This window comes from Pithys albifrons, chromosome 18 (genome assembly GCF_047495875.1).
Source record: "Pithys albifrons albifrons isolate INPA30051 chromosome 18, PitAlb_v1, whole genome shotgun sequence".
NCBI classification, from domain to species: Eukaryota; Metazoa; Chordata; class Aves; order Passeriformes; family Thamnophilidae; genus Pithys; species Pithys albifrons.
The window spans coordinates 2,318,199-2,342,293 of record NC_092475.1 but is presented as its reverse complement, the minus strand read 5'-3'; the positions used below and the strand labels follow the sequence as shown (position 1 = coordinate 2,342,293).

The following is a 24,095-nucleotide window of genomic DNA, read 5'->3' as shown; positions in this document are numbered from 1 at the left end:
CCACAGCAGCCATTCTTTCATACCCAAAGCACCCACCCGCACCCCACAACCCCCACTTGTGCCCCACAGCACCCAGCCATGCTGAGATCACCCACCCGAACCCTCCAGCACTCACCCGCACCCCACACTCCCACCCACGACCGCAGCATCCCCCTGCGCTCCATCACCCACGCGCGCCCCCATCACCCACCTGTACCGCACGCCACAGCACCCACCACGCACCTGCACCACTCATTATCCAACTGCCCTGCACAGCACCCAAATCACCCCACCCACCCCTTTCCTCCCTGCTGCTCCTGCACTACAAATCCCGGGGATCGCCGCGGCGGCACCGCCCCCGCCGCTCCCCGCCCGCTCCGCCTCTCCCGCAGCACCATGGCCGCGGCGCCGGTGCCCGAGGGGGCTCCGGTGGAACCGCACGACAGGTAAGACCCCGCACTCTTTCCCCCGGGATGATCCCTCCGGGACGGGAGCGGCACCGAGCGCCGCAGCCGCCGGTTCCCGGTCCCCGCCGCGTCCGGGGCGTTGCGGCGCCGGTCCCGTCCCCCGCGATGCCACTTCCGCGAGTGGGGCCTCCCCGAGCCCATCGCTCCAAGAAAACCCTTCGTCTTTCCCACTATTTTTTCCCGCCTTAGCCCTTGTTTATTTTCAACCTCCTTTTTTCCCCCCTTCACATTGCCAACTTTTTTCTTATTTCCCTTGGTTTGTGTTTTTTGCCCTTAATTTCCCAGCAGATACATCACAGCTACCATTTTCCACGCATGCTGGTACCTGCATCCTCTCCATCAAGCACCAGGAGGGGAACAACCTAAACTCTTGCACCCAAAAAACCCATCCAGGATGATTTTGACACAGACACACACACACGCACACACCCACTCATTTTTTCCTCTATTTTCCACCCCCTTTTCCAGCTCAGTCCTCAGGGATTGAGGAGAGTGACTGCTCCGAAACATCAAATATCTGGGAATTGGATTTGGAGCATCATTGAAATGCTGGTGATGTGACAAAGCTTGTAGGGATGGAGCATCCCTGCATCCCTAGTTGTAGGGTACCAACACCCCACCACAGCAACCGACTGACTGTGGAGCCAGTGCCAAAACATCCCACATGTTCCCATCCTGCATTTTCCAGGAGCTAAACCCATTGCTGGCAACTGCCTGTGCCTTTTCTGTGAGTCAGTGGTGGGTACTGGGGAAGACGAGGATGAGGATGAGGATGGAGTTGTGCTGGCTGAGCGAGGGATGAGTAACCAGGTTGTGTAACAGAGCCCCTTTCACCGTGGCCTCCTGCTCGGTATAAATAGCAGCAGTTAATTGGGTTTGAAGAGGGAAGTGTTTGTCCCTTTGTGGTGAGGAAGCAGAGACCATAATAGAGCTGGAACGCAGTGTGTGTGTGGAGCTGCTGGGATGAAACCTCTGCCTCTGGGTGGCTCTGGCCAGGGCAGAGTTGGCACAAGGCTGGGTGAACCGGGAATGATGCCTGATGGGTTTGGAATGGGTATGGCATGGTGGGACTGCCAGGCAGTGTCGTGGTGCCCCTGGATCCCCTCTGGGAGTGGGGTGGCAGCAGCCAGGTTCCTCCATTCCATAAGTGGGTTCCTCTATCCCTTCTGTGAGTCCTTCCATCCTTTGGGCAGGCTCCTCCATTGCATGGGTGAGGTCCTCCATCCCTCAAGCTGGTTTCTCCATCCCTTGGACATGTTCTTTCTTCCTTTGCATGTGTTCCTCATTCCCTTGGACAGAGTCTTCCATTCCTTGGGTGGGTTCCTCCGTCTCCTGGGTGGGTTTTTCCATTGCACAGGCAGGTTTCTCCATCCCCTGGAATGGTTCCCCAGACAGGGAAGGCCCAGCCAAGGGCCAACACACACAGATCCAGCCCAACAAAGCCCAGCTCAGCAATGGAAGAAGCAGGTTTGGTCTCTATGCTCCTGCAGGGTGGGATCTGGAAGCAGGACCCTCTCATAGGAGCAGGCATCCCTCCACCTATCCAGTGATAATATTCATGACCAAACCAGGAAAAGCCACGTGCAGTCCAGCTTCCATCATTAAATCCTGTGGGAAACCCATCACTGGAAGGGAAAGGGGATCCTGACCTGGCCTTTGAGCCTGGTCTCCTTACAGTTTTAAATCCATCTCCTGGAGACTGTGATTAGAGGAGGGATTTGTGCTTAAAAGTCATCTAGAAGGAAAAAGTCCAAACCCAGGACTTTGTCCTGTGCAAGAGCTCAGGAACTGTGAAGGGACTTGGTGAGCAGAGGAGATTGAGGAGTGTGTGCCAGGAGGAAGGCACTGTCGCTGCTGGGGTTTGGAGCCAGTGTGGGCAATTCTGGTCCCACCTGGGAATCTGGCAGGGATGTTGAGTGGGATGCTGGGAGAGTTACTCCTGTCACTTGGACATTTTAACAAAGGCAGGAAAAGTGGCAGCAGGAGCGTGCGATAAGGAACAATATCCCTGGGCGAGGGCTCCTCACGCCGTGTCCCACGTCCCTTTGCTTTTTTGCTGCTTTAATGAGAAGGAACAGAAGTGGCTCCGGAAGAGAATTTTATTTTTAAACTTCTGAGAGAGCTTTTACAGCAAGAGAAGGAGAGTCCAAGCAGAGATCAGAGGTGGAAAAGTTCCTTTCATCATCGCTCACTTCCCTGATGTCGGGGCAGTGGCTGCAGCTCATGCTGGGGACAGGTTACCCCAAAACCCTCCTGGCGCCATCACCAGCCTCAGGACCAGCCCCTCATCCCTGATTCCCATCAGGTTTCTATCTTTCAGACTGATGCTCTCCTTTGCAGGTCCTGTTGGGGAGCAGGAGCAGGAGGGATCTGGTGTTCCCCATGTTCAGGAGGGGTTTGCTGAGGACATTGGGATGCAGTGTGTGACCCCTGCCTTTGGAACAGCCCTGGTGGCTCCAGAAGGCAGAGGAGGGGGAAAGGGTCTTCTTTCACTTCTGGTCCCATCTCCAGGTGTTGGTTCTAAGCAGGGGGAGAGCCCACCCCAGACCCCCTCAGCAATGAGTGCACAGAGGCCAAGCCATGCCAGGGTGGGCTGGGGTCTCACTTGGTGACCACAGAACCTTGTCCCATCTGGATGCTCCGTGTCCCTGGCAGAGCCTGGTTGTCCCTCTGGGTGTCCTCTGCCACATTCTCCCTTCCTCAGCAGCCAGGGGCTGTGGGGTGGGGGCTGCTCTGCCCAACCTCTGCACCCCAGGGCCGGCTGAGACCCCCCCTGATGTGATGCCTGACATTTCCCACCTTTGGCACATGTCATGCCCGTCAGCAGCTGCCTGGCTCCTCTGGCTTCCCACAGGATGCCCGGGCTCCCTGCCCTCCCTGGCAGGCCCAGGAGGGCGAGGGGCAGCTGGCAGGGGGTGCTGAGGAAGCGGATGGCCGGGCACAGCAGCCAGCAGGACGTTATTCTTAGCCACCCGCAGCAACAGGGTGTTGAGTTTCACCCACTTGTTTACTCCAGGGCTGAGGGGACAGTGAGGGGCAGCTCTTGGGGAGCTGAGTGACCAGGAGTGGGGAACTCACAGCCAGACCCCCACCGATGGGAGCTCAGGGACAGGGATGGGTCCCACACCGGAAAGCCCAGTACAGCCAGCAGCCTCCCACCCTGAGCCCCAGCTGCTCCACCAGCTGCATGTGCAGTGCTGGTTGGGTACCACTCCTTGCCTGCCCTGTGGTCACCCCCTCCTGCCCCACTACAGCCCCCTCCCTACCGGTGTCAGGAGCCTGCTGGGAACTCACCTGTGGATGTGGAGGTGGATGTCTCTTCCCAGGTGCCCTCCCTGCTGAGCCCCCTCGTCCAGGACAGTCAGACAGCCCCAGTCTGGGGCAGCAGAGGCGCCGGGGCTGGTGTTTATTGCCTGTGCTGGGGGCGGTCAGGGGAGGTGTCACTTCACCCCTGACCCCCCCGCTTTTTTTTTTTAATCAAGCCAGTGCTATTAATATCAGGTAATGAACGTAATCTGGAGGTTAAGCTATCCTCTTATGCTGCTGCCTGCCTCGCCGCTTGCAGACGCGGACACTCCTCTGGCTCTGCTCGCTTCTCCTGCCTCCATCTTCCAGCCCCGAGGTCTGCCAGGGGTCTGTGTCAGCCCATCCTCTCGGGACCCCTCTGTCCCTATGCCAGGGCAACGCTCCCTGCATGGTTCCCAGTCCTGAGGCTTTCAGCTGCCCTCCTGCCCTGGTAGTGCCAGAGGCTGGCACAGGAGCCGAGTGCAGGCAGGGACAGGGTGTGACACCCTCTGTGCAGGATCACCCCTGGCTCAGCAGCAGGGGGAGATGAGCAGCCCCCCAACCTTCTCCAGCGTCCGCATCTCGGGCTGCTGGGCTCTCGCGCCGGATGGTGGGTGAGTTCTGCTTCATTTTTGAGGGGGATTTATTGGTTTTCACCTGTTTGCTTGCTGGAGTGAGCCCTTGGTGGCCCCAGTCCTGGTGTCCCAGCTCCAATTCCCGTCTGCCAGACAATTGAGGGCTGTGAGAGTGCAGGCAGCAGCTGGGAAAAGATCAGCTTCCCATGGGACAGACAGGGCTGCGGCCAGCCCAGCGCCTCAGGGGGCTGCAGGGGCTGCTGGGGGGTCCAGAGGGCTGGGAGCTCACTCGGTGGGTTGTTTACAGGGCTCAGAGCCCAGGATGTGTTCTCCTGTCCACTGCCAAGTGCAGCTTTGGGGCTGTGCCATCTTTCCTTGCTGCTGTGGGCACTGCTGGGATGTGCTGCCGTCCTCGACCTAGCCCAGCATGGATCTGGGGTGGTCAGGGGTCTCTGAAGCCAGAGGGATGCAGAAGCTGAGCACAGGGTGCAGGGATGAGGATGGGAATGCAGTGGGGAAGGAGAGGGATGCCTCTCACACCTCAGTAAATCCATGCTTGGACTAAGCAGGAGCAAAATGCTTCCTTGATTTGTGCTGGGGAGCAAACCCCCTCCACCAGGCTTCCTTGGGGAGGCTCCAGCAGGGTTTCACCAGCTGTAGAGAAGGCAAAGCATCCCCAGAAGCTGGGGACAGCCTGCAGAGAGTGGTTACAAAGCCCAGGGTGATGTTTCCTTTCCTGTTTGCCTGGCTGTGGCATCACACTGTGGTACATGGCCCTGAGGAGGGTCCATGTGGAACAAGGAGTGGCACTGACTCCAGCTCTAAGGAGGGAGTCCCGTTCTCTCAGGGCTCTGAGGATCAGGGCATTGTGGAGGCTTTGTCACTGCTATAGGGAATGTTTAGAGAGGAATAGGGAGGAATGGCTGACAGAGATGGCTGGGATCAGCCATCCCTTTGGAGCTGGGAAGAGTCCCTTCCTGGCACAGGCGGACGCAGAAAACATCTACAAATCTTGAAGTGTAACATTAGGAGAAAAGGCATGACCTTTGGAGAGCTCTGGGACAGCTCCTCAGACCGCCCCACAGCCCTTCTTCTCCCACATAAATCATGGAAACATGGATTTGAGAGGTGTAGAATATCTGCCTCCTGTACAGGCACTGACAGTGTAGATGATATCAATAGAAATGTGCAGAATTTTGGTGAAAGTCCAGAAGTATTTGAATGAGATGAGGTAAAGCATGAACTCTTGGAACAGGATTCAAGTTCTGCTTCCCAGAGCAGCTCCAGGTGTGCAGGGGGAGGATGGCTCTGCTCCTCTCCCAGGGGTGCATGTCCCTGCATTCCACAGGGATGTCCCCGCTGTGCAAACACCCTCGGTGTGCTGTAGGCACCCTGGAGAGCAGAGGAGAGGGTGACACTTGGGAAGAAGGGATGGAGCTGTGGCCACTGCCTGTCATTCTGGGCACAGCCAGAGCCATTGGGGGCCAAACCTCCCCATCCCGTCCCTGCCAGCAGCTGGGTGATGTTGATGCCAGTTAGAGGCACTGGTGGCAGATCAGCCTTGCTCCAGCTCTGACAAACAGAGCTTTGCCCAACTCGGAGTCCCTTTGGGAATGATGGCCTCGGGCGGGATCTGCAGGCAGGCACAGCAGAGCTTGTTGCTGTGTGACACCAAGGAGCAGAGCATCCCAACAGGGCCCCTGTCACGTGGAGGCTGGCGTGCATTCCCAGAGGAAAACCAGCCACGGCACAGCAGCAGTGGCAAGGCTCTGGTGTAACCATGGTCCCAGGGGAGGGACTGGGATACAGATGAGAGGAGCCGCTTTCTTTTCTGGTAAACAACAGTGGTCTTGTTATCTCTGCTTTTATCAAGCCAAAATTACTTCGTTTATGCACCAGCACCACTGGCTGCTGTTGGCCCCACTCAGGGAATAGCACTGGTGGGAAGCAGCAGCTCCAGCATCACCAGAGAGAGAGGACACCCAAACATCCCATCTGTGTTTGCCACTCCTGGTGGACAGAACCATTCCCCAGAAGGTTCCCAATGGGTCTCATCCCCTGAGGTTGCTTCTTAAAAGTGATAGTTGGGTGTTCCTGGCTCCTGGTTGAGCCAGAACCCAACGATGCTTGGAGGTGGCCAGGTGTACCAGTGGATTTTTGCAAGGGATGGGGTGTTGATGGCTTGAGGCTCTTGTGGGGGACTCTGGGTGCACATCTTCAGGTGGGCATTGCTGGGAGAGGTCCTGGTGCAGGGGCAGGACCTGCAGCCTGCCTTTTGTTAGCAGGAGTTCAGCAAAGTCAGACAAATCTCTGTCTCCTTGGCTGCTCTATAGGGATGTACCAGTGCAGGAGAAAGGGATGGTGTGCTGGGAGGATCCTGCTGTGCCCAGGAGGTTTGCTGGGGGAACCCCACCATGCCCACTGGGTTTGCAGGGGGACCCCACTGTGCCCAGGGGGTTTGCTGGGTCACTTCACACACAGATGGCTGGTCTGAAATTTTGATCTTTATCTAAAATTGTTCTAAAAGGAGCTCAGGCAGGGAAAGGAATTAACCTTCATACCAAAACAGCTTAAAATGAACCCAAAATCTGTAAAGCTCTGCAGTTTAAGCCCTTTCAAAACCAAACTGTAACAGAGCAGCAGCAAAGCCCTGCTGGTTTGGGTGGGCTGTACCAAATAGTGACAGTTTGGAGCCATCGGTGCCCAGATCTCTTGGTTTTCCTTCCAGCCCAGTCATGGCAGGGGAGATGAGCAGCCCGGGCAGGGAGAGCCCTTTGCACCTTCTCCCAGGGAACAAACATCCCTGAGGCAGCAGAGCACGAGCAGGGAGGAGAGGGCTCTGGTATAAATAATCCTCCCAGTGCCTGTAGCTTATCTCCTGGCCAGAGGCCACTTATCGTTTCCCAGCCACTGATCTCCCGCTGCCAAGCTGGAAAGGGCTCTGGAGGGTGTGTTATTCCTCTCCCTCCCCAGGGCTGTGGTGGGAGGGGAGATAAGGGAGAGGCATTCAGCAGCTCCAGGGCTCTGGGTAAGCTGGGAGCTCACTCAGCTCCCAAGGCAAAGTGATGCCAGCATCTTGGCAGTCCCACTGCCTGGCTCTGCCCAGCTCACAGGCTTGTCCCCAGGGGCTTCAGGACAAAAGGCTGGGAGAACTAGAGTGGGAGCAGAGTGCTCAGAGTAGGGAGAGGCATGGAATTGGGAATGGAGGGGGATGAGGATGGTTGAGCCATAGCCTGTGTGTTTGACTTTTATCCCCAAGAAAGGTCCCTCGGCACGTCAGGATGGGTTGTTACCCCCAGTAACACAGACCCCAGCGCTCTGAGAGTTCACTGTGGGATTTATTTCACACAGATCTTCCCCAGGCAGCAGGACTTTGAAGAGGGATGTTTGCTTTGTGCCCCTTCCAGGTTAAAATTGCTCCTGTGTAAGAATTCCTCAGTGTTGGCTGTGGCCCGGGGTCCCAGAGGTGTGTGCTGGCAGTGCTGCAGCAGGGCTGTGGTTGCCTCTCTCCCATTGCATCCCTCATCCATACGGTGTGGGATCCCCTCAGGACTCTGCTCCCACACACTGGGAACACGTGTCCTTCCCCACTGCCAGTAACTGCACTCCTTCCTCTCGCCATCCCCAGTAACAGCAGCGCAGAATCCCTGGACCGGCTGTATCCCACGGTGGGCTCCTCCAAGCCCCCCCGCAAACGGACCACCAGCCAGTGCAAGTCTGAGCCCCCCCTGCTGCGCACCAGCAAGAGGACCATCTACACAGCAGGGCGGCCCCCGTGGTACAACGAGCACGGGACACAGTCCAAGGAGGCCTTTGTCATAGGTAGGACTCCTCTACACTGCCCAGGCAGCATCGTTGCCACCTGCCCTGTGAGTCTGCAGGAGATCTTGTGGGGATTCCTACCCCACTACCTGCTTGGAAATTTGGGGTTGGCCCCAGCCTGAGCAGGAGTAGGGAGAGTCACCATGGTTAGTCCAGTATTGACTGGGTGGACTGAAATCAAGATCATGCAGAGGGAGTGGTGAATTATAGCAAACCAGAGTCTTTGATTGCTTTTCCCTCAACTCCTGTTGCTTGGGCTGTCATGAGTTCCCAGGGATTTAGTCTGGACTGGTTCCCATGCCAGCTCTCACCGTGTTACACAACCATCTAGTGAAGGGTTTCCCAGCTTTTGCTGGGCATGTTACTTGCAGTTCCAGTATGTGCCATTTGACTCTTTCAAGGATAATCTCTTGGAGTGTCTATGATTTTCCTCTTTGGAGGTACCTCCAGCTTAGTGCAAAAACACAGGACCTGGGCTCCAGCTTGTGGTGGGAAAGGCTGTGCCTGGGCTTGGTGACTCCATCTCCTCTTCCCTGCAGGCCTGGGAGGAGGCAGTGCCTCTGGGAAGACCACAGTGGCCACCATGATCATTGAGGCTCTTGATGTCCCGTGGGTGGTTCTGCTGTCCATGGACTCCTTCTACAAGGTGAGGCTGCATGTGTCCCTGACCAGGCTCCTCAGACTGCCACAGCCCTTGGCACAACCCTCAGATGGGGAGGGCACAACCCTCAGATGGGGAGGCACTGGCACAGGTTGCCCAGAGAAACTGTGGCTGCCCCATCCCTGGAAGAGTTTGATTCCAGGTTGAATGGGATTTGGAGCAACCTGGTCAAGTGGAAGGTGTCCTTGACCATGGCAGGAGAGTTGGAACAAAATGAGCTTTAAGGTCCCCTCCTACCCAAACCATGCTGGGATTGTGTGGCAGCCCCCAGTGGGAAACACGATGTCACTTTATTGACAGCCACATGGTTTCCCCTTCTGATGGCTCTTGGGGCAGGGAGGAGATGACTGGGCAGGGCAGTGGGGAGGGAACTGTACAGCCACGTGCTCCAAGCTCTGCTCTGTGGCAGGTGCTGACCAAGCAGCAGCAGGAGCAGGCGGCCAGCAATGACTTCAACTTTGACCACCCCGACGCCTTCGACTTTGACCTCATCATCGCCACCCTCAAGAAGCTGAAGCAAGGCAAGAGTGTCAAAATCCCCATCTACGACTTCACCACCCACAGCCGGAAGAAGGAATGGGTATGGGACACTGAGGGGGTGGGACAAGGTGGGGAATGGCCAAGGCAGGGGAGAGGGAGCCAACCAGACCCCTCCAGCACCTCCCTGTGCAGTGAGATTTGCACTGTCTCCCTCTACTCTGTGCCTGGCTCAGGGCACATTTTTGGGTGAGCTGCTGCAGTCACTCACAACCCAGAGAGGTTCCCTGGGATGAGGCATCTCTGAACAGATGTTCTCTGCTTAACCACATCCATTCTGACTCCACAGAAAACTCTGTATGGTGCCAATGTGATTATCTTTGAAGGCATCATGGCATTTGCAGACAAGGAGCTCCTGAAGGTGAGGAAGGGTTTCAGAACGGTGCTGGTGGGAGATGGTGGGAGGATGCTTTCTCCTGAGGTCCAGCAGCAGGGAGGTGACCTTCTCTTCCAGGTTATACCAGCTGCTGCAGCACTTCCCAGTGCAGGAGAAACAGGCTTTGACTCTGCAGCTGCAGGGGAAGAGCCCCTGGCAGAGGTCAAACGTTTCACCAGTTACCTTGATCTCAGCCATTTGTGCCCAGGAACCAGGAGCTGAGTGGTGACCTGGTTCCTGGCAGTGCTGGTGCATAAATACAGCTAGAAATAGCTCACCTCCACACTGCTGCAGCTTGCATAGCCCAAGGCAAAGTCTGCTGAACATCTAATGCACAAACCTGGTATTCTGGCATGGACTCATCCAGCAGTTCAGGCTTTCTTGGGAATTATTTGGGCACATCACAGAATCACGGGTTTAGGTTGGAAGCAACCTTGAAGACCATCTAGTTCCAATCCCCTGCCATGGCCAGGGACACCTTCCACTAGCCCAGGTCATTCTAGGCACTGTCCAACCTGTCTTTGAACACTTCCAGGGATGGGGCAGCCACAACTTCTCTGGGCAACCTGTGACAGGGCCACCCCACTCCCACAGGGAAGAATTTCCTGCTAATCTCTAATCTAACCCCTCTCTCTGTCAGTGTGAAGCCATTCCCCCTTGTTCTGTCACTCCAGATTTGTCCAAAGTCCTTCTCCAGCTCTCTTGGAGCCCCTTTAGGCACTGGAAAGAGCTCTAAGGTCTCCCCAGAGCCTTCTCTTTTCCAGGCTGAACAGCCCAGTTCTCTCAGCCTGTCTCCATAGCAGAGGTTGCTCCAGAGCATCTTCACAGACCTGACAAATGCTCCAGCAGGCACAGACTTAGCCAAGCTCTGTCTAAAAAGTTTCCTCCCTGCCAAGCAAGCGCTTGGGTTGCACTTTGCTGGAGCAAGGATGACCTCCAGTGGACAGCTGAGTGAGTCCCCCAGGAGAGTTTCCTCAGCAGCCCTGATCCTGCCTCTCACAATTAAGGGCAGAATCATGAGGTGCCCTGCTGTGCTGAGCTCCTTTCCAGCATTAATTCCCTGCCTATAGGAGGGGCTTGGAATCAAATATCTTTGCAGTCCCTTCCAACTCAAACCATCCCAGGATTCTGTGATTAAGAAGCCCAGTGCTCCTGGGTGCAGCCTGTTGGTCTGTGTTGCAGGCAGTAACTCCTTTTCTCTCCTCCTAAATAACATCCAGCCAATGTGTTGGAGCTGGTTAGTAGTGGAGACAGGGTTTGGAGTGGGACAAGTCTCAGGGGCCACAAGAGTAAGGGGCAAGTGGCAGCAGGGGACTCACTGCAGCACCAGATGGCAAAAGCTCCCCCCAGGCTGGAGCAGAGCAGAGCCTGGCACTGTCACGCCTGATTGAGTCACACCTCTGACCTGGTGGGGTGTGTTCCCTGCCCTGTCACTGCAGCTCCTGGATCTGAAGATATTTGTGGACACAGACTCGGACATCCGCTTGGTGCGGCGCCTGCGCAGGGACATCAGCGAGCGCGGCCGCGACATCGAGGGCGTCATCAAGCAGTACAACAAGTTTGTCAAACCTGCCTTCGACCAGTACATCCAGCCCACCATGCGCCTCGCCGACATCGTCGTGCCCCGAGGTACCTGCCCAGGGCTGGCCTGGGGGGCACCTCTGAGGCCCCTCAGACACCTCTGCCCTCAGCTCTGCAGGCCTGGCCACCACCCTCCAGCTGGCAAGGACAGAGAGTGGCTGTCCCATGCCAAAGCAAAGGTCCCTCCAGCCAAGCATCTCCAAACACTTTCCAAGTGCAGGTTCCATGGGGAAAGCCTGTGCTTTTCCCTCAGCCAGTCTCCTGCCCCACCAGGTCCTTCAGTGGTTTAAGAGCTGGAGGTGACTTGTAGATATCCAATAACAGATTATTGAATAAGGATTTAATAAAAGCAGGAATGTCTCCAGCTTTGCAGGGAGAGGGCTCTTTGGGGAAGAAAGGGTACAGAGCAAAAGGAAAGGGTCACAAGTTGCACCAGAAAAGGTTCAGATTGGGTATCAGGAAAAGTTTCACCCACAGGGCTGTAAAGTCCTGGCAGAGGGTGCCCAAGGCAGTGGTGGAGTCACCATCTCTGGAGGGATTTAAAAGATAGGTAGATGAGGCACTTGGGGACATAGTTTAGTGGTGGGCTTGGTAGTGCTGGGGGAGCAGTTGGACTCTATCATCTTGGAGGGCTTTTCCAACCTTAACAATTCTGTGATTCTATAATTCCTTTGCTTTTGGTTCACTCCAGGGAGTGGAAACACCGTGGCCATTGACCTGATTGTTCAGCATGTCCACAGCCAGCTGGAAGAGGTAAGAGCTGCTGGTGGTGAGGGAGGTTCTCAGCCTTGCCTGGCAGTGGTGGTGGTGCAGGGAGCCATGCTCTGGGTGCCCAGGTGGGAATGCCCTGGCTTCCCCTGAGTTCCAGGTGTGGGAGTCCCTGTGAACTCCTCCCAGCCCTCTCCCTCACTCTGGTGAAGGAAACTGCCTTGTCCCTGTGCTGTCATTAGTCATGGCTCCTCTGTCAGCTGCGGTCCCGCAGAGCTTCCTTCCCTACCTGGGAGAGCACATCATCAGGGGACAAATCAACCATCCTTCCATGATTCAAGGGATGTGCCCCTTTGGGGCAGCATTGCCTCAAACCCTCCACTGCTTCAGCTCTTGGACTTCTCCTCTTCCCCCTGTGCAGACACTGCTGCATAGTCTCTCCATTCAGGAGCCCACTTTTCCTCTTCTTTGTTGGGTGGAGGCCCTGGGTTTCAAAACCCAAAGTCTTGTCCTGTTTGAGCCCCGATCCAGGCACATGGATCAGTTCCCCACCACTGGCTTTATTTAATAAGTCTCCTCCTGTGTGTCCTGGGCCAGTCCTGGCTGGTGGTTTGTGACCATGGTTGTGTGTTGCTGTCCCCAAGCAGTACAGCCTCTTCCCACCCCATGGCTGTAGTTTTGGTGATGTTTCAGTTGTGGAGATGCTCAGAGTGATGCCCTGGGAGGTGGATGAGCATGAGCTGGAGATGGATGCACCTGAAAGTAAAGGGCTTGATTCCTTCAGGTCTTTGAGAGCTCCCAGGAGGCAGGAGCTGCTCAGCCCTGGGATGGAGCTGGCACAGCACAGCATCCTGCTTCCCATCCTGCTCAGGAGGGACCACTTTTGGACAAAGGTGTCTTGGCAGGTTCCTGCTCCCAGAGCATCTGACTGCCTGGATTCCCAGCACTAAGTTCTGGGAGGTCAGGAATATGGTTTCTAAACCCTCGGTCACAGGAGGAAGGATCAGAGCCCTGGCACTGCTGTTAGCACCAGGCTGAGGAGGGCACCCAACCATGGGGCACAGTCCAGGAGAGGGGAAGATCTGTTTTCCCCCAGCCCCTGGAATCCAGCCAGGGAATATTATGGCTAACCCAGCAGCTCCTCTGGGTGCTGCTGTGAGCCACACAAGGGTGGGGTTGGGGGGCCTTTCATAGACCTGGGGAGGGGAAGAAGGGCAAAAGGCTACATGTGAATGCAGGAAAATATTCCTATTTTTCCTTTTTTTTTTGTCTTGAAACGACCCTGGTGTTGACAATGCTTAATACCGGTTGCATTGTGTCTTTGTGTTGCTGCCGCAGCGTGAACTCAGTGTCAGGTAAGAGCCCTCACTCTGTCCTGTCTGTGCAGCTGAGGCATTTCCAATGCCAGGCACTGCTTGGCCTCTCCCTGACCTGCAGCGGGACCAGCAGCTCGTGTAGTGCGTGGCCTTGTCACACTCAGAGGTGACAAAAAGCCACCTTGTCCTTGGCTTTGGGATGACAGGGACAGGGCTGCACCCAGGGATGTACTGCCAGATTGAGCTGGGGCAGGGCCAGGCTTGTAGCTGGGGACCCCCAGTCTCTGCAAGAGGGGAGGCTTTGCATCCTGAGAGTCTCTTTTATTTTTCTTCATCCTCTAAGATGAACAGTTTTCAGAGCAACTCTCTATCCTTTATGATTAAAGATCATTAAACATCAATTATTGGATTAGCCAAAGCATCTTAAAAAATAAAAAAAAATAGTGGAGAGTGACTTTTTACATGGGCAGATAGTGATAGGACAAGGAGGAACAGCTGTAACCTAAAGAAAGAGAGATTTAGATTGGGTTTGAGGAAGAAATACTTCTCTGTGAGGGTGGTGAGGCTCTGGCACAGGTTGCCAAAGAAGTTCTGGATGCCCCATCCCTTGAAGTGTTCAAGACGAGGTGGATGGGGCTTGGAGCAACCTGGGCTAGTGGAAGGTGTCCCAGCCCATGGCAGGGGGTTGGAATGAGATGAACTTTAAGGTCTATTCCACCCCAACATTCTGTGATCATGAGTGTGGGTAGACCCTGGACCCCTCACTGCACACAGGGATCTGCCTGATGGCACAGAGGGCAGAGTTACCACCTTTCCCACAGCATCAAGAGGCTGTGCAGCCACTGCTGGAGGACTGAGAAAATCCTGCTGCCCAAATCCAGCAGGATTTCTAGTTTCCCAGTATCTTCAGGTAGATGCTATGATGTCTGTGTTGATTTACTTAACCACTTCAGCATGTGGCTCCAGATGGGACTTGGGCTCTCTTGCTTCCATTAAGGCTTTCAGGTATTTTTGTAGGAAGCAGAGGGAATGCATTATTGCAAATGGGTTTCCATTTAGATCTCCATCATTGAATGGAGATGCTCAAGTAACCCTAAAATTTACATTTGGCATACAATGAGCTTTTAAAATACCTGAGATGAACAGGGAAAAGGCTCTGCTTTAGTATTTCTGCTTCAGCCAATCATTTCTAGACTAGAGTGAGTGGATGTTGTATTTTATTTCCCTTTGCTTGTTTAACACCTTGGGGCCTGACATTTCCATACAGACACCTCAGCTTCCCTCTGTGTCTGCAGGTCCAGGTGGGAAGGTGCTCTTTAGTCTGGAGGGAAATCTGTTGCTTTAAAATATGGCAGGAATAACATTAGCAAAGCCACTAATGTGTATTTGTGCATATGTGTGGATGTGTATATATATATATACATATAAAACTATATATATACACAAATAAAATGTGTGTATAATATATATACACACACATATAAAATTTCCTTTCTCTCCTGTGATTATCTCCTTTAATCAAAGGGGTACTCAGTACAGGTGATATTTTTCTGCACCTTAAAAATCAGGTATTTCATATATCCATAAAATATTAGTAGTATTATGATAGCAAGTTTGGAAAGGTAGCCTTGACCTCCAGAAACTTCTCTATGATCACCACAGCCAGGGGTGGTTTTATGTTCTATTGAAGGCTTATAGTTTCCAATTATGCCTTTGACATAAAATCTGGAAAGAATTTCCTTCAGAAACCTAAATCTGTTTCAGTGCTGGAGCCCCAGTGCTCTCCTGCCACTGCTGTTCCCCCAGCCCCTCTGGCTCTGCAAGAGGAGCAAGGTGGATGGAGTGAGATGTGCCTGGCAAATATGGGCTTTTCATTGCAAACAATTCCCCATCCTCTTGTCTGGAATGGCTTCATCTAAATGTCACGGTTGTTGTTCTGATGTCACTGCTGTTTGCTGGCGGTGGGGCCGCAGGGAGGGCTTTGTGCTGGGAGGATCAAACCTGGCTGCTCAGATCTGGCCCCAGTCCGAGGTGCTTCTGGAGTCTGTGCTCCAGGGCTGCCTTTCCTGACCCAGGGACTGGCTGGATAGGGCAGGGAGTGCCCTTCCCTGATCAAATGGTGAATTGTGGGGAGTTTAAAGGAAGTGATACCTCCCTGGGACCTACAAGGCTTGTTTTCATCCTGTAACTGCTGGCTGCTGAGGAGCTTCATTGCCTTCCCAGTTATCCCCTCAGAGTACAGGTCAGACTTTAGCACCCTTGCTGCTGGTTTATTTCTTGTCCAGTTTCCCCCATGTTTAACTGTGCATGTGCTGGAGATGCAATTCCATACACCAGCACTCCCATTCTATCCATGCCCAGGTGGGTATTTCCCCTGGAGCCTGGAAGCAGGAGTTGTAGCAGCCCACCCATGCCCCCCGAGGCACAGTGATCCCAAACCATGCCATTCCACATCCCTCCTGGCACACTCTCAGCATCCAGCCCTGCTCCTGGAGCCGGTGCTCTTTCCAGCTGATTCCCCTCACCAATCAATATTCCCCACCCCCAAGGTCCTGATCAGCTTGGCGTGCCCTTTGCCAATTGTGTCTTTAAATATCAACCCGTGGCGCAGTTTAATAGTCCTTGTTTGAAATGTCAGCCCTGAAAGGCAGCCGTGTACGTGTTTGAAATGCCTTGACTGCATCAGCTCCTTTGTAGCTGGATGTCTCTTGTCTGCTTCCTGCTCAATAGCATGTTCCACAAAGAGCTGAGGATGTTCCCTGAAGCCTTCCTGGGAGATGGTCACCCCTTTCTCTCTCTCTCTCTCTCTCTTTCTTTCTTCTTCTTTCCATTTTTTTTCCCTTTAAAGCTTTTGTTCTCAGGGGAAAAAAATAAGTTTCCAAAATAAGACGTTTTCTTGACGTGCTCGTGGCTGCCAGTCTGGATGTTCCATCACAGTCCTGCCTGGCAGGGAGGGACAGGAGACATCACACTCCCTCCATCCCTCCTGGGATGGGCAGGGGGTGGCAAGACAGTGGTGGGGTGGCTGCCAGAGGAGCTGAGCTCTTCCCTCAGCCTGCAGCCCTTCTCCAGGCATGGTGAGCCCAGAGCAGGTCCAGGTGAGCCCAGGGGAAGGAAGATCTTCCCAGTGGGCAGTGATGTTTGGTTCAGAGATGGGTTTCTCCCCATGTTCCCAGTGCTCTTGGCTTTCCAGGCTCTCCAAGGCTTGAGCAGATCATCTCTCCAGCATTCAGGAGGGGGACACCCCTGTGAACCCACAAGTAGTTGCCTGGGAGCAGGGCAGGTTGGATGAAGGTTTTGCATGTTGGACAGAGGTTTTTGGCTTTGAGTGCCTGCACTGGCTCTGGGAGTGCAGCAGAGCCCTGGGTGAGGGCTGGGCATGAGCCCTGGCAATGTTCAGTGCCAGGCTGGATGGGTCTTGGGACAGCCTGATCTAGTGGAAGGTGTCCTTGCCCATGGCAGGGTGGGTTCAATGAGCTGATCTTTAAGGTCCCTTCCAACCCAAACCATTCTAGGATTCTATGGTTCTGTGTCCCTCTGGGCTTCAAGAGCCACTATTGCAGTGTGGTACAACCTGGGACAGAAGTGGGACAGTGTCCCTACCATGTCTCTGGAGCAGTGGTGACATGACTTGGTCACCAAGAGAGGAGCACTGTTTCTGGACAGTGATGGCCCAGGCATCAGGAAGGTCCAATAGCCATTGATCAATTAGGGGATTTTTTTCCCCCTTTGACTAATGACACTGCTTTCTCCTCTGTTTCATGTCATGTTTGTCCCTCTTCCCTTACACTCTTGTGTCTCCTGTCTTGTGTCCCCTGAACATCCCTCTCACCGGGTGACCAGAGGAAGCTGCGCTGGGATATGTGAGGAGACAAACGCTTATGGCAGTGTTTTGGTTGTGACACTAATGGTGGGGAGTGGGCAAGGGCTGTGCAGGGTGTGCTGCCTCACTAACCTGGGCTGGGGGTCTTGGGGCAGAGAGCTCTTGGGGTCCTGCTTTGCTGGGGCAGTGTGGACCAAACAGGGGTGGAGGCACTTGAGAGAGCAGCTTTATCCCAAAAAATGGGCTCTGTTCCTCCAAGAAGTACCATAGGGACCCCCCCAGCACTGAGTGGCATCCAGACCTCCCTGTCCCTGCCCTACCATGCGTGGGTGTCACAGGAAGGTGCAGAAAGCTTGGTGACAGAATGCTGACAGCATTTCCTGGAGGCCTGTTGACAGCTCCGGGGGCAGGGGAGGTGTTCCCACCACATAGCTTGGAGCACTCACTGGTATCTGTGGTAGGGAGCAGGAGCTGGGTCACTCCAGGGCAGGAAAGGGGCTGTGCATCCCACTGGCATGGCAGGATGCTGTGACATAGACCTGGCAGTGATGGAGGGGACAGTGGTGAGCTCAGCCCTGTGCCCCTGGGCTCTGGTGGGTGGGAGATGACCCCAACAGCCTCTGGTTTGGGAAACAGCCGTTTGTCACCTGAGCAAACCCAGCCAGGGCCATGAGCAGGTGTGTGGTTCTAGGGGGCTCATCTCTACCTCCTTAAAGCAGCCAAACAGGCACTCCCTGTGCAGGCATCAGCTGCTCAAGGCAGGGCTTATGCCCTCACCCACAGCGTGGGCATCCTGGGGACTGGGAGAGGTGTAGGCAGGGCTGTGCCCCCAGGATCTGTTCCCAGGCAGGGTCTGGCAGGAGGAGGGAAGGGAGGGCTGCAGAGGCAGAGCTGTGGATGCTGCCAGCAGCACAGCCCTGGTATGGGAGTGACTCTGATGGCAGCTAATCCTTGGGGCAGTGACTAACGGAGTGAGGTTGCTTCACTGACAGCAGGTCTGGGGCCTTGAGGGCTGCTTGTCCCAAACCATTGATGGGCTCTGCAGGCACCAGGCAAGCCCATGATGGGACCACAACCCTTCCATGCTCTCCACGTGGCCACCAGCTGTCTTGGCTCTCTGGAGTATTCCCTGCATGGGGGCTCTTGGGTGCTACACAGGACTGGAACTGCCCAAAGCAAGAAGGAGCCCTTAAGCACCCACAGGCCTTGGGAATGTCTCGTTTGGTGTTGGTTGGCCAAGACCAAGAGATGGCTATGTGGATGGAGGCCTTAAGTTGCCTAGCTCTGCCCTCCTTCATGCCTGCCCATCTTCTCTGTCTTCCTCTCTGCTTGTGTGCCTCTGTGTGCCATTAATCCAGGCTTCTGCTTGGTTTGAAATCCTAACCATGCAGTGCTTTCGTTTGCTCTCTTCTCCACCTCCCCAGCATCTCTCTGACTGGGATGCTGCCACTGGCACATGTGTGGTCTGATGTGTGGCTTTCACACCCCAGCCCTCCTCCCAGACAAAGTTGCTTGTCCATCCTGCCCAGCCTTGTGGAAGCCAAATATGACCTTCCTCTCATTACTGATGCTCTCACAGGGGGAGGTGACTAATGGGGCTTCTTTGTGCGCTTCCCCATGAATGGTGTTCCCTTGATCCAAGAATAGCTCCCAGCCCTGTTCGTTATGTGGAATGAGTCACACAGAGCCATTCCTATCCTGCCAAAAAGTCCTGAAGCTGTTCCCAATTTGGAATGGACCAGGTGCTCTCTGAAATGGTCACATTCCAGCCATGTGCCAATGCCAGTGCCACCAGCCTGGCTGCCTGTCCCATTCCTGGTGACATCTGGCATTTGTAGGACAGAAACAACCACTACAGCCCCTCCTCACCCCATGAGTCCAGGATCCATTACCAGATAAGACTCCAGAACAGGAAAAGGTTTTGATTTTATTTTCCACTTTCTTCCCAACCAGTGGAAGCCAAGATGGGCCAGCCACCTTCAGAGAACTGTGGCTGGCCCATGACTGGAAGTGTTCAAGGCCAGGTTGGATGGGGCTTGGAGAAACCTGGTCTATTGAAAGATGTTCCTGCCCATGGCAGAGGGTTGGAATGAGATGGTCTTTAAAGTCCCTTCCAACCCAAACTATTCTATCAACCATGGGTCAACTGGCCAGCAGAAAGGGCTGTGAGGTCCCACTAGGTCCGGTAACCCCCATTTGTGGGAGCAGGTCACTCTGCCATGGCAGGGGACCAGGCAGGGCTGGCTGCTTGCTCGGCTTGGCTGGATGGCCTTGCTGTGTGTTTGCAGTGTGAGATGACATCTGGGAGGATGGCTCTGGCCATGTGCTGTGCTCCAGCCTTCAGGCAGCTCTCTCCAGACCTTCTGACTGTATGTTTGGTTTTCAGGGCTGCCCTGGCCTCTGCCCACCAGTGCCACCCCCTTCCTCAGACCCTCAGTGTGCTGAAGAGCACCCCTCAGGTGAGGGGCATGCACACCATCATCAGGTAAAGCCTCTGCCGCAGTGCCCTGAGTGGGATGGGGCTCGGCTGCCTCTGGGGTGGGCTCAGCTGGCTTTGGGATCCCCATTCCCATTTCTGCCTGTCCTCCTGGCCTGGGGGCACAAGACAAGGCTGATAGTGGTGGCCCCTGTGTAGAGGAGCTGCACAGTTGGTGCTCAGTGGTTTCATCAAAAATTTTTCAGCTCTCTACCTTAAAATGGACACCACAGTTCCAGCCTCAGATGGGGCAAACAAGAGCCAGAGAGGGGCAGGGGCTGACTCTGACCTCTACCAGCATCTCCTGGGACACATTTTAGTCCACAGCTTACATTGCCTTTCCCTCCTCTCTAGAAACAAGGAGACCAGCAGAGACGAGTTCATTTTCTACTCCAAGAGGCTGATGCGGTTGCTGATTGAGCACGCACTCTCCCTGCTCCCCTTCCAGGTGGGCTCAGGGCTTTAGGTGCTGCATTTCCCCTCCAATTCCTGACCCAAAACTCCTGAGGAGGCAGGACAGTCCTGGTGCTGCTCGTCCAGCATTCCCCATGGATCAACCCTTTCCCCCAGCTTAAAAATCACCAGGGCTCCCCAAGGCTATAAAGCAAAGGTGTGGCCATGGGTGACAGCTCTTTGTCCTGCCTCGTTGTCCAAGGGTCCAGCCCAGCCCATGGCTGAGTGACTGCAGGGCTTCTCTGAGAGCCATGTCAGAGCTGCTGGTAACACTTCTCATGTTGTTTTTGTAGAGTTGCACAGTCCAGACCCCTCAGGGACATGACTACGAAGGGAGGACGTACAGTGGGAAGCAGGTAAGTGGAATCCAGACCGCTATTGAGACCTGCCCCAGGGGGGTTCACTGGAAGCCCAGTGGGTACAGGGAAGGACCCCCTGGCTGCCATAAGGCTGGGTTTGATGCCTGCTCTTGTGAGTGTGGCACCCTGGTCCATTGAGTCAGACAGGTCAGTGGCCAAGGGTGCCACCAGCAGTGTCACTGTGCCACTTGTGCTCTCCCACTGAGGGAGGCAGCCTGGGCTGGGAGCGACACAGCTCTTTTGGAAGGGATGTGTTTTGGGGTTGCCCATTAGCCCCCAATGCCATGTGGGATGGTGGCAGCTCCTACACCGTGTGCCCACTCTGTCTGCGTGCTGCAGATCACTGGGGTGTCCATCCTGCGAGCAGGAGAGACGATGGAGCCGGCGCTGCGCGCGGTGTGCAAGGACGTCCGCATCGGCACCATCCTCATCCAGACCAACTGCAACACGGGCGAGCCGGAGGTAACGCTGGGGCTGCCGAGCACATCTGGGCGTAACCTGCATGTGCTGGGTGACTCAGGTGTTGTCTGAGAGCTCTTCACTGACCCAGGAGTTGGTCTTGGCAGGGTTTGAGTGCTTTGAAAGCTGTTCAAGTGAGCTTTGCCAGCTTGGTTGTGCACCCAGGGTCTCCTTTGCTGCCCAAGTGTTTGCACTGTCTCTGAGCTGACAGCAGAGTCCCAGGCATAGAGATGAATGAAGGATCCTTCACCCTTCTAAGAGGAGTGCTCAGGTTACTCCATTCACCCCCAGCCTCTAAGCTGCTCTCTCTTCCTCTGCCCAGCTCCACTATCTGCGTCTGCCGAAGGACATCAGCGAAGACCACGTGATCCTGATGGACTGCACGGTCTCCACGGGCGCCGCAGCCATGATGGCAGTGCGGGTGCTGCTGGTATGGAGGGCAGTGGGCACGTGGTTGGCTCTGGAGCAACTTTCCCTCATCAGTGGGAAGGCACACAGTACAGGCTGGGGTGACTCTGACCCTGAGCTGTCCCTGTGCATTTCCTGTAGGATCATGATGTCCCAGAGGACAAGATCTTCCTCCTCTCCCTGCTGATGGCAGAGATGGGAGTCCACTCAGTCGCCTACGCGTTCCCCCGTGTGAAGATCATCACCACAGCTGTGGACAAGAAGGTGAATGACCTTTTCCGGATAATCCCTGGCATTGGTGAGTACCTGGGTAGGGGAATTTTTGGTACTTCTGGTTTAGGTCTGGCCTTATTTTACCCAGGGACCCTCTCCTGGGCCCTGCTGGCACGGGGGTGGGTTACGTGCTGACTCTGAGAGCTGCCAAGGCAGCCATTCCCTTGTAAGCAACTGCAGCCATCCCACATGCCATGAGCCACCTCCAGCCCCAGGTGAAGTCTGTCTGGGACAGCTGGAGCAGCCCTATGCCCACCTCCTTCCCTCAGCTGCCACCTTCACCCAAAACAGGCTCACTGTGTTCTTCTGTCCTCACCTCTGCTGTGCCAGGAAACACCCATCCACCGGGTGCTAAACCAGCCTCCAGGCTGCTCCAGTTTTGCTGCCACTCAAGTGTCTGTGCTGTTCAAGCTGTCAGATAAACCTGCTTTTTTTCCCTTTCCTGCTGGGATGAGGCCAGGCAGGAGGGTGGGTCCCAGGGCTCCTGCAGTGCTGCACTCTGACTCTCTGTCTCCCCACAGGGAACTTTGGCGATCGGTACTTTGGGACAGATGCTCCTCCTGACTGGAGTGATGATGAGGATGCTCTGAGCACTTAGCTGGATGTGGAGGTGCCACTGGCACCAGGCAGCTTCAGCACCGCACCTTAACCCCTCTGTCCAGTGCAGATTTCTCCTTCCTCTCACCAAGCATAGATATTTTTTTCAAATCTTACATCGGAGATCTAGGGCATATTTTTTCAAAGAAACATAAATCCTAGTTTGACTTTATGGACTGTCGTGTGTCCCAGCATAGAGCAGAGTTAATTTATTTTAATTTAAATATTTGCCTATATAACTTATTGGAGATATTTTATAAAGGACAATAAAAATTTTTTTCTCTGGTTTTCTTGAATGGGGCCATTCTTTGTCACTTCCCATAGACCCCCAGTAGGATTTGTGACCCTTCAGGACCACTGTCCTGAGAGGGGAGATGCCATGAGCAGTGGTGAGAAGTTGAGAACACCAAGCTCTTGATCCAAGGAAAGATCTGATGCCAGAAGAGAGGGAATTCCTCCTATCTGCAAGGATGCTGAAGGTGTTACAGAGTGTCATGAGGATGGTGAAGGGTCTGCAGGAGAAGACATACAAGGAACAGCTCTTGGTTTGTTCAATAATCCTTGTGGGTCCCTTCCATGTCAGGAGATTATATGAAGTTCAGGTCAGAGCATGTCACGCTTCAGCTGAAGAAACACAAAGTCTCTGAGTTCAGCAACAGAAGTGAAACAGAGCTCACCCCCATCCCAGCCCTTGCTGAATCAGAGCTGTTCAAGACAAGGTGAGGAGCAGGTCCACTGTCAGTCCCAGAGCTCTGTGAGCAGAGCAGAGTGACCCACCCCAACCAGCCCCATGAGAGGGGTTCAGCCAGAGCAGGCTGTGACCCCCCAAGAGCATTTTCCTCTCCTGCAGAATTCAAAGTACCAATGCAATGTCTTTGTGCAGGAGATAAATGTGGCAAGAGGAGCAAACCTAACTGTTATCTGGGCATCCCAGGCCCAGAGCCAGCTCCTGAGGGGTCAGGGAAGACAGGCAGGTGCTGCTGGCAGCACAGGGCCAGGAGGGGGATGGTCTGCCAGGCCCTCACCGAAATGGAGTCACCTGGTGATCACTTAGTGTGGGCTTAGGTGTGATGGGCCTGAAATAATCACCACTTCTCTGCAGCACATTGTGTAAATTCTCAACTAGATTTAAAAGAAAACACACACATGAGTTCCTGCCAGCACTTGGTGAAAGAAGGAGCCCTCAGCTGAAAGCCACACTCAGAGCCAGCACTGACACTTGATTAGAGTCTGCTAAAAATAGGTCCTTGTGTGGGTGGAAGGAGAGCTTGTGAGCACAAACACGGGAGGACAGGCAGGCACAGGGGGGTTTGGGCTGGGGCAGCAGCAGTGGGACAAGGGACAACAGCATCACCCTGTCCAGGGAGGAGCACGTCTGCACCTGAGCTCTTCCTCTGGGCTGGCACTGCCAGTGCAGGAGCTCAGTGCTGGAGAAGTCCGGTGGTGTCTTTCTAGACCCTGCTCCGTGCCATGTATGATTGTCACTGCCATCCTTTGTGCATAAACTCCTGCAGACCTTGTTTGAGCGGCACTGTGGGCACCCTGGGGGGAGACAGGAGTGTGTGTGGGTGCAGAGCTGGGTTTGTCCCCAGGATCCACTGCTGGGGTGAGGATCATGGAATTCCAGCATGGTTTGGATTGGAAGGGACCTTAATTCTCATCTCATTCCAACCCACTGCCATGGGAAAGGACACCTTCCACTCAACCAGGCTCCTCCAAGCACCTTCCAACCTGGCTTTGGACACTTCCACACATCACTTACTGGGGGCAGGGATTGCCCCTTTCCTCCCCCAGCAGGGTCAGTCTCTTCCCCCAGATAAAAAGAGGTGGGACAAGAGGAAATAGTTGTGCCAGGGAAGGTGTGGGTTGGACATTAAGGAAAGTTTCTTCACCTGAAGGATGCTCAGGCATTGGAACAGGCTGTCCAGGGCAGTCATGGA

The 24,095-nt window shown here is 54.7% G+C and overlaps 1 protein-coding gene across 2 annotated transcripts; it reads left to right on the top strand.

Annotated features, from left to right (window-relative positions):
• Positions 1-352: 352 nt before the first annotated feature.
• Positions 353-22,442, top strand: UCKL1 (uridine-cytidine kinase 1 like 1). 2 transcript variants are annotated; one of them, XM_071572928.1, is made up of 15 exons: positions 353-425; positions 7,935-8,128; positions 8,668-8,774; positions 9,199-9,369; positions 9,616-9,687; positions 11,142-11,331; positions 11,975-12,036; positions 13,330-13,346; positions 19,517-19,615; positions 19,961-20,054; positions 20,353-20,415; positions 20,758-20,880; positions 21,200-21,307; positions 21,427-21,583; positions 22,080-22,442. In XM_071572928.1, the coding sequence occupies exons 1-15, from the start codon at positions 376-378 to the stop codon at positions 22,154-22,156; spliced, it is 1,584 nt and encodes a 527-aa protein (XP_071429029.1). In that variant the 5' UTR covers positions 353-375; the 3' UTR covers positions 22,157-22,442. The 2 variants fall into 2 exon arrangements, with proteins under 2 accessions (XP_071429029.1, XP_071429030.1); XM_071572929.1 differs by lacking the exon at positions 353-425 and adding an exon at positions 4,027-4,345.
• Positions 22,443-24,095: the final 1,653 nt, after the last annotated feature.